The sequence below is a fragment of the Benincasa hispida genome, chromosome 1 (genome assembly GCF_027475165.1).
Source record: "Benincasa hispida cultivar pf3 chromosome 1, pf3_genome.v1.1, whole genome shotgun sequence".
Classification (NCBI taxonomy): Eukaryota; Viridiplantae; Streptophyta; class Magnoliopsida; order Cucurbitales; family Cucurbitaceae; genus Benincasa; species Benincasa hispida.
This window is the reverse complement of record NC_143478.1, coordinates 31,327,456-31,347,646: the sequence shown is the minus strand read 5'-3', so window position 1 is coordinate 31,347,646 and position 20,191 is coordinate 31,327,456. Positions and strand designations below refer to the sequence as shown.

General features: G+C 30.3%; 2 protein-coding genes across 2 annotated transcripts; both read right to left on the bottom strand.

Moving 5' to 3' along the window:
* Positions 1 to 788: 788 nt before the first annotated feature.
* LOC120073400 (uncharacterized) lies at positions 789 to 3,808 on the bottom strand. The gene is made up of 4 exons (XM_039026243.2): positions 3,434 to 3,808; positions 3,204 to 3,316; positions 2,287 to 3,117; positions 789 to 1,775 (listed from the first exon to the last, which is right to left on the bottom strand). The coding sequence occupies exons 1-4, from the start codon at positions 3,657 to 3,659 to the stop codon at positions 1,137 to 1,139; spliced, it is 1,809 nt and encodes a 602-aa protein (XP_038882171.1). The 5' UTR covers positions 3,660 to 3,808; the 3' UTR covers positions 789 to 1,136.
* A 5,755-nt stretch (positions 3,809 to 9,563) lies between these two features.
* LOC120074113 (MADS-box protein AGL42-like) lies at positions 9,564 to 19,985 on the bottom strand. Its single transcript, XM_039027142.2, has 7 exons — positions 19,255 to 19,985; positions 16,542 to 16,626; positions 15,737 to 15,795; positions 15,559 to 15,658; positions 14,853 to 14,894; positions 14,717 to 14,758; positions 9,564 to 9,874 (listed from the first exon to the last, which is right to left on the bottom strand). The coding sequence occupies exons 1-7, from the start codon at positions 19,434 to 19,436 to the stop codon at positions 9,794 to 9,796; spliced, it is 591 nt and encodes a 196-aa protein (XP_038883070.1). The 5' UTR covers positions 19,437 to 19,985; the 3' UTR covers positions 9,564 to 9,793.
* Between the last annotated feature and the right edge of the window lie 206 nt (positions 19,986 to 20,191).

Sequence of the window (20,191 nt, the reverse complement as noted above, 5' to 3'; positions counted from 1 at the left end):
TAAATTTAAATAAACTATTAAGCTACTGAACTTTATAATGTATAATATGTAGTATAAAAATATCTAAAATTACACAATAGAGTGTTGAACTAAATTTCAAAAACAAAACAATATTTTATTTTTCAAGACATTTTATTGGAGATTTTCAATGTTGTATCCATTGATTCAATTCTTTGTGTCTATTTTATGGTAGCGATGATTTGAAAGAAACAACTGTCTACCTCATTCCTCTTTGAGAAGATATCATTATGATCATCTTTAATTCAATTGGTAAAACAAATAGCTTTTATTAAAAAAAAAAGGGTTATATATTTATATATATAACCTTACATAAACCAAAAGTATGAACATTTTGAAATTCGTTGCTCATATTGCAAAGGTAACCCTCACAAGAAAACAATCTATACAAAGGTGGTCCAAGAATCTCTCTCTCTCTCTCTCGCACACAGAGTCTGAAGTTGTCAGCATTTGTATTTAGGATATGTATAAATTTACAGTGTTTTACGACTTTCGGTTGGCTTGAAAAGGCACAATAATAATTTAATTATGTGAGGATGATCTCATCTTTTAATGATTGTCTCTTTCCTATTACTTTTTTTCCCTCACATCCTCCCAACAAAATCTATTGAACTTCGTTGCCTTTCTTATTTTCTTTTTAATTTTCTTATTATTATAATAATCTCCTCGCACTACCCACCACACACAACACACAGTTACCCATTTTTATTTCAAATATATCATTTATATTATCAACATTTCAATTATCGTATGAACAAAATAAAAACGAATTGGATCAATAAAACAGTACTTTAAAATATTAATTTACACTAAATTTTATGTTATAGGATATAAATATTTTCCTCTCCATTGCTACTCTACTACATAAATAGCATCTCTTCTTTTTTCTTTTTTTTTTTTTTCTTTTGTAATTTTTGGGAATTTCACAGAGGAAATAAAAAAAATTTGTACATAGAAGGAGAAATGGGATTCCTCTGCCAAAAAAAAAATACTGCCTTTTCAGAAGCGAAAAATCGGAGTGTTTGTCTGGTGGGTCAACATTCCACGTGTAATTCCAACGCTGCATCTTTACCCCAGCTATGTGGGTCCCAAGCTTCCAAGTGGCATCTCCCACGTGATTATCCTGCCATCTCTGTCTCAACAAAACGCACCGTTTCTTTCAAAAGTTCCTCAACGATCCACTCCTCAATCTCTTTCACCATCCCCTCACTTTCGTCCTCAAATCCAATTCCCAAAATGTCCAAATCTTTTTCAATTATTCCATCTATGTCCTCCAATACCTCACACTTGGTACGTGGCAACTTTCTTACTTTCTCACACAATTTCTCCACCATATCCGGCCACCGCTCCGCCGACTCCGGGCACCGGTATGGTTTAACTTCGAGGTATGGCTTCAACAACTCTTCCACCAAGTGGCAGAGTAATTTTCTATGGGAAATTGAAACATTATAATTATGGGCATTGTTGTAATTTAAATTTTCAAGGAAGACGGAGGAGTACACTGTAGGGGAAGTAGTAGTACTACGGCGGAGGAGTATTTGTCTGACGTAATCCAGCTCTGCCGTGATCTCACGGTTGTCACTACAATTTGCGGCAGCGGCCGTGGCGGCGATGGTGGTTGTGATGTGATGTTTGGGGTTGTTGCCGTCTTTATTGGTTGGCAATTGGATGAGGTGTTGGTGGTTATTTGATTGCAAGTATCGTTTTGATTCTTTATCGCCTGTCTCATCCGTACATTGATTTCGTTTGCACGGTGGCTGTAGACCCAACAGAAAAAAGAACAAGATAACAAATTAAAAATTAAATTACTTTGTTATCATCTCTAACAAAATAATATCTAAGGAATATGAAGTTTCATATCATTTTTTAATGATGTAGATATTAAGTGATAATTTTCTTTTTTTGGTGATAAAATCAAAATAGAAATGGGAGGATTCAAATATAAACTTCTTTAAACATTAAAAAGCTAAAGTTAGAATTTAACTAATTTGAAAAAGAAATGATAGAGTGGAACATGTCACCACACATGCATAAGGATATGAAAAAAGGGGGAAAAAAGTGTTGTAAAGCTACTCTACACCTGTGTGGTCCAAATAATTGTCCAATAATAAAAATTTATCATGTAACATATTTTAGAAAATATATATTTGTAACTTTTTTAATTAAGATACATGAAAAGTCTTATTACTGTTTTTTTTTTTTTTTTAATAGAAAATTGAGATGAAGCAAATAAATAGAAAAAGAAAAATAAAATAAAATAAAATGTACCTGCATAGAAGATGGTTTGATGGGAGAGGAAAATGGAGGGTGTTTGTTGATGAGGATAGTAGTGGGAACAGAACCGAAGTTGAAAAGCTGATTAGACAATGGAGTTTTCTTAAGAGGAGCATCAATGGCGGCTTTTGTGATTCGGGAAGGAACTACAAATGGCTCCTCTCGCTTATTACCCTTTTTCAACGCCGCCACCCTTGTTGCACTCTTCACGCCCTTCTGCTTCTTCGGCTTCGTCGTGCCTAAACTCACTTCTTTAATGCCTTCAACTTTTTGAGTGTGTAATTTGTTGAAATTATTCTTCGGCTCCAATACTCTCTGTCTGGGAGATACTGAAGAAGATGATAATGACGAGAGCTTTTTGGGTTTGGTATGTTTAATGATATCTTGATCTCTTCTTGTATTGTAATTATAATTGGTAATATCGTTGAGACCAGCTTTTCTACTAACACTTTCTTTGATTTGCTTCACAATCTCTTTAGCATAATGGGTTGGACTTGGACTTGGACTTGGATTTGTATTTGCGTTATTCTCTTTATTATCGTAATTGGGGATTTGAAGTGAGAGACGGTGGTGATAATTATCCACATTTGATTTCCTTTCACAAGATGTTCTTGGAGTTTCTGGCAAAGAACGAGACCCGCCTCTTTTTTTGGCTTTTGAATAACCATTTCTGGGTGTGGTTGAGGGAGAGTTGGATTCAGGAAGAATATCCAAACCCATTAATCTCGCTACTAAAGTTGGCGTTTTGGTGCTCGGAGAGTCGTTCCCCGCCGACAAATTATTGGCTATTCCGTTACTTTTGGTTTTGATCTGAACAATACCCTTCTGCAACAACCACATAGAATTATTTATTGTATAAGCTATAGCAATGTATAAATTTTCTTGGAAACAATCAAATAATTAATACTTACTGGGAAACGTAGGGTGTCTTCTTTTTGTTTTGGAGTCGTCTTCGTACATGGTAATGGAGAAATATCTAATTCTTCTTCCTCTGATTCCAAACTGTTTCGTGGTGCTTCAGTGCCTGAAATTTTTGGCAAACACCCATTACACAAAATTTGATTTTCAAGCAAACCCATAATTCAAAATTCGATCTTTTGATAAGGGGAATTAAAAAAAACAAACAGAAAAAAGAAAGAACCTTTAGAAATATGGTCGTCAGGCGGTGGGTTGATAGAGACAGAGGATTGAGAAGGGAGGTGATTCAAAGGATGAAAATCAAAGAGCTGAAAAACAGCACACATACAGCCAGCAGAGGTAGAAGAAGAAGAAGCTTCATTATCCAAATCATTTTTAACTACTCTTTTAGTAGAAACTGAGGGTGTTTTTTTAGTTGCTTGTCCGCCCCAATACCTTTGCTTCCCCATAATCGGCAAACTCCACTCTCTGCTCTTTCAATTTTTGAGTAAACAGAAAGAAAGAAAGATTGTTTGTTATATAGAAAAAAAAAAAAGAAAAAAAGAAAAAGGAAAAATGTCAGAAAGAGAGATTCTGTGCAGGGGAAGCGAAAAAAGCGGATCAAATGAAGCATATTTATATAAGGCAGTAACATTAGAATTCAGGAATTTAAGTACACCCAGAAGTATGATCTGTTGTTGTTCTCAGTACTCTCTAAATTTATCTCCCCTTTTCCGTGTTACTTTTTTTACACTCACTCCCAAGTTTTACCGCACCCAAACCCCAAAAAAAACCATAAACCTTTTTCTTTTTCTTTTTTTCTGAATTTAATTCTTCTTTTTTTTAAAAAAAATAATGTCTAGGGAATTGAAATGGCCGAAGGGAATAAGTAAAATAGGATGGTGAACATACACTTGGTTGGCTTTGCAGTCTGCAGAGGTGGGCCGGGAAGCTAAAGCTTTATATAATAATGTTATGGTTTTTGTTTTTGGATCATAAATATTTTATTCAATTTCAGGCCTCCAACGTCTCTTATTTTCATGTGACATTAACATCTTCAATTCCTTAACTAACTAAAAAATTGATCGTATATAATATCCTATCTAAAATTTCAAAACATCTTCAATACCAATCTCATCCGTTTTTTATTTTCCTAACTCTTGGAGATGCATCCTCTCATTTATTTTAATGATATAATTTAAACTTTAAAGACAAATTTTAATTAAATTGTTTGTTGATGAATCAAATTAATTAAGTACAAAGTTGATAATATATTATCGTTTTTTTTCTTTAGGTAAAGATTTGAATATGAATGCAAACCTTCCATTTTCAAAGATACGATAGAAGATGGTTAAATGATATAGGAATTAACCTATTAATTAGCTGATTTGTTGTTATCTTAGTGTAATAATGCCAAGTATTTAATTATGTCGTGATGGAAGTGGCCAAGCAGGTAAAGGAAAAATTAGTTGGTCCTGGTTGGGCGTTTAAATTAATTATTATTGTATTTTAGCTTGAAGTTGCAATTGAATTTGAATCTTTGTAAAGAAAATATCCATCTCTAGGATCTACATTTTGAGGATAAATTGATATGCCAAGGATTTGGAATCTCATCCAACCTCCAATAACTTTGAATTCCAAGGATGAGACTATGAGATTTTTTTTTTTTTTTTTTTTTTAAAAAATTATTTGTTTCCTTAGTTTGTTGTTTTTCATTGTTAGGTACATAGATCGGACCTACCATAATTAATTCAAGTACATCTATATATTCGGTATATAATCATTATTATGCTTTTAGAAAAATAATCACGCACTCAAATTCTAATTACTCAAGTTGTCTAAATGATTTCAGTTTTATATATATTACTCTATAATCATACGCAATATTTGGTTATTTATTGATCAGAACATAAAAGAAATTCAACCAAAAAAATGATGTTAGAATTGAATTGTAATTAATTTGCAAAAAAAAAAATCAAATTTACCAATTCTAATTACAAGTGATTACATAAAATAATGAAAAATGGACCCTTTTATATGGTGGTAACAACCCAAAAAGTTGTTATAGAACTTTTGAGACTCTAAAGTTTTTTTTTTTTAATATTTTAAATCGTTTCATAAGTAACAGCAAAACTTTTTAAATCTTTTTCTTACATTTTGTTCACTCATTAGCAATTATGGTTGCATTTAAAATTTTATTCCTTTTTAGTTAAATTTTTTTTAGTACAAATTTATTTTATACTAATCAAACTTTTCGGTTAAGGTTACTATTTCCAAGAAAAAAAAATAGAAAAATCTAAAATATTGTTTCAAATAGTTAGCTATTTCAAATTTCTACCATGTTTATGAATAATAACTTATACAAATGTGGCATATCTTAGCAAACAAGAGGTCTTTCAAATATGGCACTACTATTGTACTATTAAATATGTCTTAATCCTGTTTTCGAAAAGATAAAGTGGCAAAATTATATATTATTTCCATTACTTTTATCGCTCTCCGATGATAAATTTATTTCTTAATCTTTATTTGTTCATAATAAGTTTAAAATAATTTTGATAAATTGTTTTTTAAAAAATAATCTCCATACATTTTTTAATAATAAATTTCAAACTATTTTTATTTATCTAAAATAAATTATTCTTATTAATAGCACTTGAATAGCTCACTTATTATTGATAATTAATTTTTTTAATGACATTCTTTGTAAATAAATTTTAGAAAAACATAATAGACTTATATAAAAAAAAAAAAAAAAAACATTCCTTTTTATTAGTGGGTATGATAGATATAGTAATAAGTGTTCCAATCATGTATAGTTTAGAAAGGAATGGAATCAATTTGACAGTAAAGTTAGAGAAAGGGAAAAAGCAAAAGCTTTTTGTGTTGCATCCATACAAGATTTTATGAGAAAAGGTATGAAAAGATTAAATGAAAGTATATGATAAAGATAGTAAAAAGTATATGATTTAAAAGGGGGAAAGGAATAATATATAAAAATATATATGTTATAGTGTGGGAAAGGAAATGCATGTGAAGAGTAGGGTAGGAAGGGAATTGTTTGGATATGAGACATGAGTAAGCAGAAAGAGGGATATTAAGGACAGTGTAAACCTGTAAAGTGCTCAGTTTTGGATCCCACTTTCAAACACATATACATATCTCATTGCATTGGACCACACACAAACTGATGAGTGAAGCTAAGAATTAGCATCGTTCAGGAGTTGGTTTTTTTTATCAAACCATCGTTGATTCGACTATGGTTAGTTTAGTAAATATTCAAATCGACCTTAACTGTTGATGAGTAAAAGTCAATTGGTCGGTCGGTTTTATTCTTTAAAATTTTTTGAAAATTTTTTATTTGGAATTTTTCCAAACCGACACCGACCGACTGACTTTGGTTCAATCGGTAGATTCGATTTTTTGGTCTTTCATGCTCATCCCTAAGTGAAGGTAAAGTTAATATTATATCATCTAACATATTTATAGGATCCATGTCCAACTCTCCTAACCATCATTTTTAGACTTTAGAGTATAGAGAGATATTTAGTTTTATGTAATAATATATTGTTGAGAAAAACTTACTCAAATGAAGACATTTAGTGAATAAAAAAATAACAAAGATTAATTAGCTAGCAACTAAGAAAAAAAAAACATGTTCAAAGACTCGGAGGGGAATATATATTTGTAGTAAGAAAATTGTATGTAAATATAATTTATAAGTGATTAAGAATAAATATTAATCTATCAAAACTTCTTTTTTAACTTTAAGAAGTGTTTTAAAATTATTTAAGCTTTCATTTCATACATATAGGGAAAAGAATTGATTTTTTTTTTTTTAAAAAAAACACTTTAATGTTACTTTCACCAGAAAAAAGATTTTTTTTTTTTTTTTTTTTTTTTAATTTGTGTTTGTATAAGAAAATATTATAAAGAAATTCAAAAGTTCTTTACAAAATCGCTTTAATATGTCTTTTTCAGAAGGACTTATAAAGAAAGTATCTCATTCACAGATACTCCCAAAGGGAGTCTAAATTACCATATTTCGTTATTATTATATCAATTCAATGATCTATATATATTATACGGTGCATAAAATATTCCCTTTTTTTTTTTTTATTATTATTGGAAACTTTCTCTAGAAATAATTTTCAATTCCTCCCAACTATTTTAGATTCCAATTTGTCGAATTGTTATTATAATTATTTTTAATTAGAGCCCTTAGTCCGCATGTTATTTGCATACTCGTCCAATAATATGAACAAAGTGAAATGCTAAAAAGACAACAAAGAAGGTATTTTTGATAAATCTTAGGTTAAAAAAAAATAAAGAAAATTGTTGTGCACATTATTCTAGGACAATGTGATGTTTCAGATTCAGTTTTTGGGGAAAACTTTGCAGATTCCCTGCTTACAAATTAATAATATTCCCTGCCTCATAAAAAATTAATAATAATACTACTGCAATATTAACGGAGAGAGAGAGATAGACAGATAGAGAGATAAGAAATTTGAAATTCAAAAGTTTGTAAAGTTAAGAGGAAAGGGTGTGGAGACATTATTTGAGTGGTGGACATATGATTATGGTGAATTGCAGTGATGCCATTGTTTTTATGCATATCCTGCTTCCTGCCTCTAAATAGCATTCAGACAAACACTAACTAAACCCACACACATCCTCATGTCCCCTAAAATCATACTTTCCCTTTTCTTTTTTCACTTCATATCTCGTCAGCAATCGTTCTTATTGCAAGCTCCTTATCAGTTTGACCTTTGATCCATTTTTTCTAATCCTCACACTAATGTGGTGTCGAGCCTACCACATTTTGATGTCTAAATTATTATAGAAAGTGTATAATTCAACCTAAGTATAAGATCTTTTTTAGAGATTATTTTCTCTCTCCTCCCCCTTTGGAGTCTTTGAAATTGAGCTTTTTATAAATCCTTTCTCTGTCCTCTCCTCTTATCACACATAACGTCGATGGTGTCAAGGTGATTGCAGGACTCGAGGTTGTCCTCCATCTGACACTTGCCTATGGTTACATGTAACGTGCTAATGATGTTAGAGAGATTGTGGATCTTGAGGTTGCAGGATGCCAACATTGAGCTCGTCTAGTCAACTCAGAGTATTAAGCTTGGCTCAATTATTCTTTGAGCCAATTTGGTAGCCCAGAACACGAGACTCTAATTTTTCTCTCTTAGAATGTCCGTTAATCCATGTTGCCTCTTGGTTTCACTTGTACTTTCGCCCACCCATGGACTTTGGACTTTGTTTGGACCACAACATCTTCTAATATAATTTTCTCAAACTACATTGATCTCTGATTTACATAAATGTGAAGAAATATAGGTACGTTTATTATATTGAAGTAGTAATGAAATTTAAAAATTTCACTCTCCAACATGATGCACAAGGCCACAAAATTGCTACTATTGGAGAAGTGATATACATGAGAGAAATGGTAGGGGAGGCCCCTCCTTGTTCCATAACCTTATTCAATCATACCAATTTAGCATTATTAAGAGAGAGAGATGGGTTTTCCCTTTCTCCATTATTAATATTCTTCTTCTATTGTCAGCAACCCTTTGGATATATAGAATAGAGGAGAATGCCAAGTTTGATCTTGAATTCTTAAATAAAACACAATGATTGATGTTTGAATGCAATATTTTCTTTTTCTAACTTTAAAAGAAGTTTCATTTTGTTTTGCTCTCTCTCTCTCTCTTCCAAACACATTGATTATTCAACCCTTGTTGGCCGCACAAACCGGTGCCAGTCTATTCTATACGGTAAAATTTTCCAAGCCCTATAAAGGCCCAAATACATCATTTTTTTTTTAAAAGTTCTCTAATACAACTAATCTTAAATGCTAAATCCATTAATTTAAAAACAAAAGACATAGCTCCTTACAGACTATATACCAAGTAATTGACATCAGATTGCATTTCTAAAGAAACAGCTGCATAAATCACAAATATTATTGCAATTTCTAAATTTCAGTTTTCAACAACCTAATCAAGAAAAAAGAAAGAACTACCATCCTTGGACATTCTTATGTCTTATTAATCTTTGGTCTATTTGATATTTTTTAAAACTTATGGACTCATCAAACATGAAATTGATAGTTTTTTTCTTTTTTAAGTACAATGGACCAACGAGGATATCTTAACAAAAAAAATTTTAGTTGGTAACACATAATAAATATTAGTTGAACTATGCTTGCTTTAGGTGAAAACTTAATGTTCTAATACAAATAAAATTCAATTTATATTTGATAGATTTGTTAATTGAAGAATATATATACTAAAGTCACCAGAATACATTTAAAATTTTCTAGAAACTATTAAACATGAAATTAAAATTTCAAAAACTTGTTTCAAATATGAAAGTTTTAATAATAATCATAATAATAATAATAAAAGTTGGAACAGAATATTACATCAATTTGGCAGATGTTTATTAGTTTCATGAACTATTAAAAATCGAATTACAAGGGAAATATATAATGAATTATAATATATATATATATATATATATATATATATAATAAAGCTTTTTTGTGTTTGGGTAACGTTGAATATATATATATGTCATCCACGTACGATCAAATTGACAATTGGGTGTTGACTACCGAAGTTGGGCTCCTCCGGCAGCCGTGCATAGCGGCGGCACCGTGAGCTGTAACCTGCGAGTACATAGTGAAAATTAAAGTTATTGGTTTGAAGTAAAATAACGACACAGTTACAAATATAGACATTAGACTCAAAATATTAACAAATATACATAATATAAAAAAAATTACAAATATGATCAAATTTAAATAGTCTATCAATGATAAACCATATTATTGATAGGAATCTATCGATGATAAACCATATCACTAGTAAAAGTCTATCAATGATATAAGTCATCACTGATAGACTTGAGAGTTTATCAAAAATAGAAGTCTATCGTCGATAGACTAGTTTATGTTTACAATTTCTTTTAAATTATATTATACACTAAATTATTATTCTTAAAAATGCTACCAATCTAATTGTTAATAATGAGTTTAAACGTAAAGAGAAGGTAGCATGCAAGAAACTCTTTTGACTCCTTTAACTGCAGCTAACGACCAAATTAACAACAAAAAGAAAAGAAAACCGACAATTTTTTATTTTGTTTCTTTCTTTCAATGATTTTGTTCACTGGTTATTACATGCATATTTCATTTTTATCGAGTAAAAATTTATTATTTTTCTGTGATAAGTAGAACCTTATTTTGAACTTTGAATGACCAATAAGAATACAATTAAGTATAATAAAGAATTTTCTAAAAACTTCTTTTCTTCATCTAAACTCTCTAGGTTATGTTTCTTCTCACTAAAATTTCTTTTGACGAAGAGATTTCATGGACAGAAATTTCTTGTGATTGGATACTATAACTTAATATTTGGGAAAAAAATTAAAGAAAAATAAATAAATAATTGAATGAGATCCCATTCTTAAATATTAAATTTATAGACTAAAATATTAAAATAAAAAATTTCATGTGTATAAATGTATCTCGAAGATCTTAGCTGAGAGATTGCGGTTGTGGTTGCCTGATTTCATCAGTGATAATCAGTCTGCGTTTGTTCCGGATAGGTCGATTTTCGATAATATTTTATTGTGCCAGGAACTCGTAGGGAGCTATAAGGAGGGCAAAGGGAAGTCGCATTGTGTGTTAAAGGTAGACCTTCAGAAGGCATACGATTCGGTGAATTGAGATTTTTTGTTTGGTATGTTGTTGTTTATAGGTACGCCCCTTTAGTTTGTTAGTTAGGTGAGGGCTTGTGTTACTTCACCTAAGTTCTCTGTGATGATTAATGGTTCGCTTGAAGGGTTTTTTCCTGGTAGGAAAAGGTTGAGGCAGGGGGATCCATTGTCTCCTTTTTTGTTTGTGATGGTGATGGAGGTCTTGTCTAGGTTGAACCTCCTGTATGGTTTAGGTTCCATGACTGGTGTGAGCGTTTAGGTCTAACTCATTTGGTTTTTACAGACGATTTGATAATTTTCTGTGCAGCTGAGAGAGATTCTTTGGAATTTGTGAGGTAGGTATTGTAAGAGTTTGCAGAACTGTTTGGGTTAGTTGCAAATGTTGGGAAGAGTTCCATGTTTGTTGCAAGTATGGAGTCTGGGGAGACGGAGGAACTAGCTGCATATATGGGTGTCTCTCTTGGTTCGTTGCCTGTTAGATATCTGTGTTTACCTTTATCGGTGAATCAGTTGAGGGCTGTGGATTGTGCGCCTTTGATACAGAGGATTACAACTTGTATTAGAAGCTGGATAGCGAGGTCCCTCTCATTTGTTGGGAGATTGTAGCTTGTTAGGTATGTTTTACAGTCCTTTCAGGTTTTTTGGTGCAGCATCTTCGTGTTACCTGCGTGTGTAACTCATGAGGTTGATCGTCTGTTACGAAGTTATTTATGGAAGGATAATGTGGTGAGTCGGGGTGGTGCACGGGTGGCGTGGGATGAGGAGGGGGGAGGGTTGGGTGTGAAGCATATGGTCTCTTGGCACCAGGTTGCTATTATGAAGCTGCTCTCGCTTCTCTTAATTAAATCGGGGTCACTATGAGTGGCATGGGTGGAGGTGTATGTTTTGTGCAGGCGATCGTTGTGGGCTGTTCGGAATGAGGTTGGGAAATCTTTGTGCTTGAGGGCTATCTTGCAAAGTAGAGATAGATTCAAACATTTTATTCGTTTGATGATCGGCGATAGACGATCTTGTTTTATTTGGTGGGATCCTTGGCTGCCGGAGGGAGTAATTTTGGATCCATACAGGTCTAAGGTGGTTCATGATGCAAGGAGTAGTTTGGAAACGCGGTTGTCGGAGTTCATGAGTGGCGAGGGAGGTTGGAAGTGGCCTACAGTGTCTTAAGAGCTACTTGAGATCTGGGGTCTTATCTAGGTAATGGGGCCTAGGGTGAGGGGAGAGGATTATTGGGTGTGGGTGTCGGATGCTAGTGGTCGATTTTCTATCGCTAGTGCTTGGGAGATATACGTCCTCGTCGTCCTAGGTGTCTTAGGCTGGTACTTTGTGGGCGAGAGGTGGTATCTCGCACGACTCCTTCTGTGTGTGGTTAACAGTGAGGGATAGGTTGGATATGCGAGATTGGTTGAGGAGTTGGGGTGTGTTGTTGGGGGGTCGAGGAGGGGGGTGTCTTTTGTGTGGGAGAGGTGTGGAGTCGCGAGATCATTTATTTTTTGAGTGTGGGTTTGGGAAAGAGGTGTGGTCTAGTATGTTGCATTAACTGGGTTCGACGCATCGGGTGGCTGGTTGGGATGTAGAGTTGAGTTAGTTGTGTCGAGTGGGGTCGGGTAAGGGGGTGCATAGTAAGTTGTTACGTGTTTTGTTGTGTGTTCATATACTACATCTAGTAGAAGCGTAATCAACGACTGCATGGAAGTCGACCAAGGTCAGTGTTTGCTCTAGTTCACCTTATGGTTTTATAGTTCGTGCTCGTGCTACTTCCTGGTGAGTTAACATTCTTGATCTTATCTAGTATGTATATGGATATTTTTTCTTTTGAACTTCACGTTGTTCTCTATTTTGTTGTAGCCCCTTCTTTGTGGGGTTTTGGGCTCTTCTCTGCCTTTCTTCCTGGTGGTTGGCGGGTTTTCGTTTTTGTGTTGGTTTTGTTCTGGTTTTATCTTGTTGTCTTTGTTTTGGTTTTCTTGCTCTGTCTTTGATTGTGCTTTGTTGCTTTGATGCCTTGATCCCGAGTTGTGAGATCCCCTTATTGTTGTATAATAATATCACATATTCTAAAAAAAAAAATTATAGACTAAAACTCAATGGTTTTGAATATTAATTAAAGCTCTGTTTAAAAAATTAAAAATGTGACCGTTGAGGGACAAGCGCTGGACAAGTTCTGGATGCATATAAGAGTTAAATACTTTCATTCAGATTATCTCATTTTTTTTAATGCAGAAACAGAGAATATATGTAGATTCTTCAAGATGAGTTTAAATTATAGTTCCACTTCCAACCCAACTCCAATCTTTTTTCCAATTATTTGCAAATGTATGATTTTTTTTGTTTAAAAAATGAAAAATAAATGTTTAATCCTTTTTAACAGATCTATACAAGTTAACTTAATTATTAAATGTTCAAGGGAAACATTTGATCGTCTCTTGTTTCAAAATTTTTATTTCATTTTTCAATTGAAACTATTGGATAAGAGTTTTACGGTTTCTTTTTATTCTTTTTTATTTCAATTATTTCAAATCACAAAATTATTAAAAATATTTACAAAATATAACAAAATTTCATAATAATGATAGATACACTTCTACCAACATCTATTATTATCAATATTTATCATTGATAGATTATGAAATTTTACTATATTTTGTATATATTTTAATTCATTTTTCTATATTTGAAAACAATCCTCTCTTATTTGACGTTCTCTACAATTTAAAAAATATATACTTTAGGGTGAAAATAAGTTCATAAAATTAAATAATAAAAACTATATTTAATTTATTTTTAGATATTTATTATACTTTTGAATACTAAAATAAATTATAAAATAATATTTTTAATTTTTAATTAGGATTAAGAAGAAATTAGATTAAAAAACAGGAGACTTTGTTTTTTTATTTATATTTTTTCCTGAAAATTCCAGTACAATTGTAAATTCGTTTAGAAAAATGAAAAACATTAAACATTCAGACCAAACATTGTAAACTTTGTTTGGAAACCATTTTCTTTTTTACTTTTAGTTATTGAAAATTAAATTTATTTCCTCTCTATTACTTAATGATTTGCATCTTTTTTATTTAAATTCTTAACCAAATTTTAAAAACAAAAATAAATTTTTAAAAATTATTTTTTATAGTTTTCAAAATCTTGCTGATTTTCTAAATCATTATAAAAAATAAATAACAAATAAATAAATTTGAAGATGGAAATGACAATCAAATAGTTATTGAACGAGACCGTAAACTCAGGAACACGGAAGCAAACAGGCTATCAAATACTAGCTTTCTTTGAGCTTTAAATCTTTAAACACGGTCTATTAAAAAATTATTAGAGTGTTGATTAATCAATTACTAATGAAAAAAATAAAACAGGAGGTGGAGGCAGAAATATTAAATTTGTTAAGGACGGATAATAACTTACATTTATTTTCTATACTTTTCAATGTACCTTTGTTTTATAGCTGCATCTAAATGAAACGAATGAATAAACAAGAAAGTATTTTGCTTAAAAATCCTTCCAAATTAAAGGTGAGGGATGGGCTTCTATACACCTATATTTTCACCTCTATGATCTCTGCCAAAATTTAAAAACTATGTTTATGATTTCTTTCTAAATTCCACCTTAACTTTTATAGCTTACAAATTTTTTCCACCATGTAATAAATGATTAGGAAAATGCAGCATAACTCAACTTAACGTACAGAAATTATAACAGAGCACACAAAATTTTATATATATATATATAAAGAAAAAAAGAAAAAAAAAAAAAAAAGAACAAGCTCGAAAGAGTTATTCACCTTTAAAGACAATTTCTTCTTTTCTTCGGAAAGTAGTCTTTCCTGAATTGGACATAAAATAAGTGTTGGATCTTAAAATAATAATGAAATTAGCAAAATGATTAGGTTTTAAGACATTTCGAACTGAATTAATTACCTTTTCTTGTAGTTGTTGAAGCTGCTCCTTGTATAGCTGAGCCTAGAACACAACATTTTCAAGTTTATGAGTTTTTTTTTTTTTTTTTTTTTTTTTTTTTTTTTTTTTTTTTTTTTTTTTAACTATTTGGTTTTGGTTTTTTATTTTTAAAAATTAAGTTTATAAACATTACTTTTGTCTCTAAATTTCTTTTTTTATTATCTACTTTTTACCAACGATTTAAAACTAAGCTAAATTTTGAAAAATAAAAAAATAGCTTTTAAAAACTTATTTTTATTTTTGGAATTTGACTAAGAATTCAATTATCATACTTAAGAAATATGAAAATAGTTGTAAGAAATGAGGAAGAAATAAATTGAATTTTGAAGAATAAAAAAAAAAAACGAAATGGTTACTAAACTGGACCAATGTTTTTCAACCATGTTTGATTAATAATGAAGGAAAAAAAATTGTAATCTAGGGGCAATAGTAGTTTGAGAAATTACTAGCTGTTTAGTGCTAAATCAAATATTTATCTATTTAATACTAAATCTTAGTGTCTAATACGTATCCACCTTTCAATTCTGTATTTTGTGCATCCAAGTGAAATTTAAAATAAAAAAGTTTAAGAACTAAATTTATAATTTTGAAAAAATGAGAGACCAACGAGACAAACCTCAATTCACAGGGTTTATATTTATAATGAATTAAAAACGTATATTTATACCTTTCTGGCCCTAATTTGGAAGAGGCTTCGTTGAAGCTGAGCATCAAGTACTTGAAGTTCATCAAGGGAACAAGAATCCAGTCCATATCCCAATAGCTTCCTATATACATATATAGAAACATTATTCCATATTTGAAAAGAGATTAATTTAAATTATATGAAATGAATAAAAATTTACCTGTGAGAAAGTTGCAGTAACTCCATCTTCTTATTAATGCTTTCAGCTTCAACCCTTGACTGCTAAACGAAAATGGAGCATGAATGATGAATTCAAGCAACCAAAACCTTAGTCTTAACTAAGAACTGAGAAGCAAAAGTCTATGAAATAATAAGTTCAATCCAATACAAAGAATGATATGATTGGCTCAAGGTTATTCATTTATTTTATATCACTTTGCTTTCGATTGTTTTGTGATACTTATTTACTTATTTATTTCTATCATAAAGTGAATGAGCAACTTTGAAAATATATTTTTTGTCTTTTAGTTTTTAGTTTGTTTTCCATTTTTTGCCTCAAGATTCTAAACATTGCTCTTTTAACTTCAAATTCTGAGTTTAGTTTCATTTGGTCAGTGTTATATATTATTACCCTTGACTTTTGAGTATAATTTTTCACCTTATTATTTAGGTTGATTTTCTATTTATTAATTTTAAAAGTTAAACTAAAACCTCAAGAATAGAATGGTAAGATTTAAAAATATTGAGATGTTGGTTTTATGACATGATGAGAATGTTATGAATGTATCAACCTAGTCGAGATATCCAAATGTACCTCTCGATCTCTTATTCTTTAGTCTATTATTAAAAAAACATAGAGATTAAATCGAAACTAAACTAAAAAATAAAAGAAGAGAAAATGTAATATTTTAAAATCCAAAAACTAAATCAAAGTTATGAAAGAAGAAAATATGATGGGAGTAAGGTGAATGATTTGTGAGGAAGAAGATGTTCATAGTTTGGTTTTGTTTTGATGGGGAAGAAACCTGTAATTGAAGTTGTCTATCAAATTTGGTATTGTTTTTGGCATCTCTTGCACATTTGCGATAGCGCTCCACAATCCTTGGCATCCTGAAACAATAGTATAAACCAAAACCACAACACATTCATTTGCAGCTTATATGTTCATATACAATTCAAAATATGTACTTCCGAATAAGTTTTAACATTGTATTTGAAACAACTTATTTTTAAGAGCTATATATATATATATATTAGTATTTTTCATCCTTATCCTTATTGCACAACACTATTCACTCTGTCCATTCATTTTCAACATCACTCGTACTTGAAAAAGGGGGGGAAAAAAAGAGGTTAAGTATTCATCCCCTTGCACCAATTCATTTCATCTCCTACAGTGTATAGTACTACCCACTTCACTATTCACTCCTCATTTTTATTTCTTCGTCTCTATCCCTATACAGTTTTACTTACCTACAAACTCTATTATGCTTATATTTACTCTACAATTCAATATATATATATACACACACACATTTTAAGCTAATGGATGAATACAAATTTCATATTATATCATCCAACAATTATAGCAACATAAAATTTAATTTATATGCAGAATACATGATTTTTTACTTCAAGAACTCTATACAAGTTAGGAAGCACTCGTTCGGTAATATTCTAATTTCTTATTTGGAGTTTACTCTTTTGAAAAAATAGATAGAACCACATTTGGAAACTGTTTATTGTTTAATTTTTTGCTCTTACTTTCTTTTATTTATGTGTATGTATGAGCATACTGCATACATAAACTGATTGATATCTTTTTTTCCTCCTCTTTTTCCCTTGAGAAACTGTTTGATATCTTTCTAATTTCTTGTTCTCCAACCTTCTATGTTCAGAAAGAAAATAGATGTTTTATTTGAAAATTATTTTTGTAAGTTTAATATTCGAAGTTTATATAATACTTTGTTTAAAAAAAATCTTAATAAATTTTTGTAAGTCAACTGTTATTAGATAATGCTTTTATTTATGTTATGTGAAAAATTTGAGCCGAGAACAACTAAACAAACCACTTCCATTTGTTATTTTAAAATGTTATTATTCACAATGTAAAAAAATAAGAAACAATAAAGATGAAGATTTTAAAAAAATATATGGTTAATAAAATTAAAATAGAAAAAGTGAACAATATAGATTCCAAGCATAGCTCATCCGTGGGGAATAAATCATCTAAAAATTTGATTCAATCTCTCAATTGTTTTACCAATTATGAATTTAAAAAACTTATGTTTTTCAAATTAACAATAATATTTAAAGTAATAAAAATAAACTGTATTTTATTTTAAATTTATTAAAATAAAATTAATTTTAAACTATCTAGAGTAAATATGATATTTAATTCTCAAGAATAGTATAGACATGCTAATTTATTTTTATTTTTTTGAAGCAAGCAAGACAATCAAGAACGAGAGTGATGACCAACACTAGAAAGACATTTATCCTCACTAAATAATATTTAGAAGAAGTGTCAAGGCTGTTAATTTATAGGCAACTATATTTTCTCTCTAGAAACTTTACAAAATAATAATAATAATAATAATAAACAGAAATATTCATAGAGCAAAAAGAAAACAATACATATAATATTCATTTTGAACTCATTTATATATTAGATAACATATTAACATGAGTTACATCTGAAAACCAATTGACAACGAAAGGAATAATCCATCTATCTTATCAAATTTGTAAGGTATCTAGACTTTTTCAATGTAAAATCTCCAAGATGGTGTCTCGTTTGGGTTCACCATGGATCCAAGAATCAATTAATTTTGAGGTAAAATCTCATATTATCTAATAATATAATATTTCAATAGTTTTAAAATAACCTATAAATGAAATTTAATTACAATTTATTCAAATAGAAATTATACAAACTATGTAAATTGGCTCTTTATGCAATTCTATGTTCTAATTCTTTTCCCAGTACTATATAATTAAGAGAACTTTTTACAAATAGAACAAATGTTAAATTATTTAAAAAATAGTAAAAAAAATAGTGATAGACTTTTATGAACTTTCTCTGGTTTAATTAAAATTTTGTTATTTTATATAAATAATTTTTCTTATTTTTCTATTTTTAAAAATCCTCTTATAAATTAACTTATTTTCTCATTGACTACTTAACCCAGTTCATACCAACAGAGAACGATTGTTTAGAATACAAAGTGGATCAATAAGTTCTTTTTATAAAGGTCTGAACCGTTCACATACCAAAAACAAACCAAAAAAAAAAAAAAAAAGAGAGAATTGCAAAAAATCAGAGCCAAAACTCAGATTACACAAACACAGGCTACATAACTCTCTCAAATCTACTTGCCTAAAAATAAAATAAAATAAAATCGACCTCCAAGCTTTTTTGTTTTTTTAATCAAGAAATTAAATGATAGAAAAGGATAAAGGGATCAGTTGCCACATACTTACCCAACTTAGCACCAATTACTACCTAAAAAGTTACCAAATAAGTCTCTTCATCAGAGATGGGGAAAATGATTAAAATTTCCGGAAAATCTTCAAAAAATCACAAAAAAAAAAAAAAAAAAAAAGTACAACAACTTGAATAAAGTATAGCACAGGAAGTAGGTTTGATTCAGAGAGTGGAAAAAAGGGTGGATATATAATAGTTGCAGACCAAACCATTTATTCAAACTTAAAAAGGAAAAGAAATTGAAAACATACTCAGAGCTTGCAAATTCATAGAGACGGCCTTTTTGTGAGAAAATGATGACAGCAACTTCAGCATCACACAGCACAGATAGTTCATACGCCTTCTTCAATAGTCCATTTCGTCTCTTTGAGAACGTTACCTGCCGACTTGTCGCATTTTCTATCCGTTTCATTTCTACTTTTCCTCTCACCATTTTTTTCTATTCTTACTCACTTTCTTTTTTTTTTCTTTTTTCTTTTTTTTTTTTTCTTTTAAAGGGTTGTTCAGATCAGAGCCAAAATTTTAAAAAATGGGTGCTTCAATAATGGATTTATGTATATATCTTACAAAACAAACAAGGGAAGAAAGAGTTTTGAAAAAGTTTGAGAGAAAGAAAATAGCTTAAAAACCAAAAATAGCATAAAAAACTCAAAACCCAGAAACCCCAGAAAAAGAGAGTTTTTGTTTTTGGTTCAAAAATGGAAAAATAAAATAAAATAAAAAGGCCCCCCAAACACAAAAAGAAGTGATTTAGAGCCAAAAACAGAAGTGGGGAAAATGGTGAAAAACAGGTAGAAGAGATTTTAGAAGAAAAAGGAAATGGAAGAAATTTTAGAAACCCTATAAAGGGTTTTTAACACACACGGGAGGGATTGGTTGATTATTGAAATGTTGCATTCATCACTTCTTCTCCAGGACTCAATGCCCTTTTCATTATATTTCCTCTTTCATTTATACACTAATTTTTATTCCCTTTGTCCTCTAACATTTCCTCTAAACCACACATAAAAGGAACCAAACACATACCCTAAAAAAGAAATATAGATTATTAAATCAATAAATAAATAATATATTCTATGCTGATAAAAGAAAATGGTCATGGATTGTCAATCTAGAAATTCTATCCTTGCTTCACAATCTGTTTTTATATTTTCAAATTTAACGAGTTCGGTTAATATATGTTTGACA

What these genes read in the sequence shown, in the direction of transcription:
- LOC120074113 (XM_039027142.2), bottom strand. Translation starts at nt 19,436, where the DNA reads ATGGTGAGAGGAAAAGTAGAAATGAAACGGATAGAAAATGCGACAAGT. An exon ending in TCCAAATTAGGGCCAGAAAG is followed by an intron (nt 14,895 to 15,558) that starts GTATAAATATAC and finishes GTTGTGTTCTAG; the next exon opens with GCTCAGCTATACAAGGAGCA. An exon ending in AGAAGAAATTGTCTTTAAAG is followed by an intron (nt 9,875 to 14,716) that starts GTGAATAACTCT and finishes ATGTACTCGCAG; the next exon opens with GTTACAGCTCACGGTGCCGC.
- LOC120073400 (XM_039026243.2), bottom strand. Translation starts at nt 3,659, where the DNA reads ATGGGGAAGCAAAGGTATTGGGGCGGACAAGCAACTAAAAAAACACCC. An exon ending in AAGACACCCTACGTTTCCCA is followed by an intron (nt 3,118 to 3,203) that starts GTAAGTATTAAT and finishes TGGTTGTTGCAG; the next exon opens with AAGGGTATTGTTCAGATCAA. An exon ending in TCAAACCATCTTCTATGCAG is followed by an intron (nt 1,776 to 2,286) that starts GTACATTTTATT and finishes TTGGGTCTACAG; the next exon opens with CCACCGTGCAAACGAAATCA.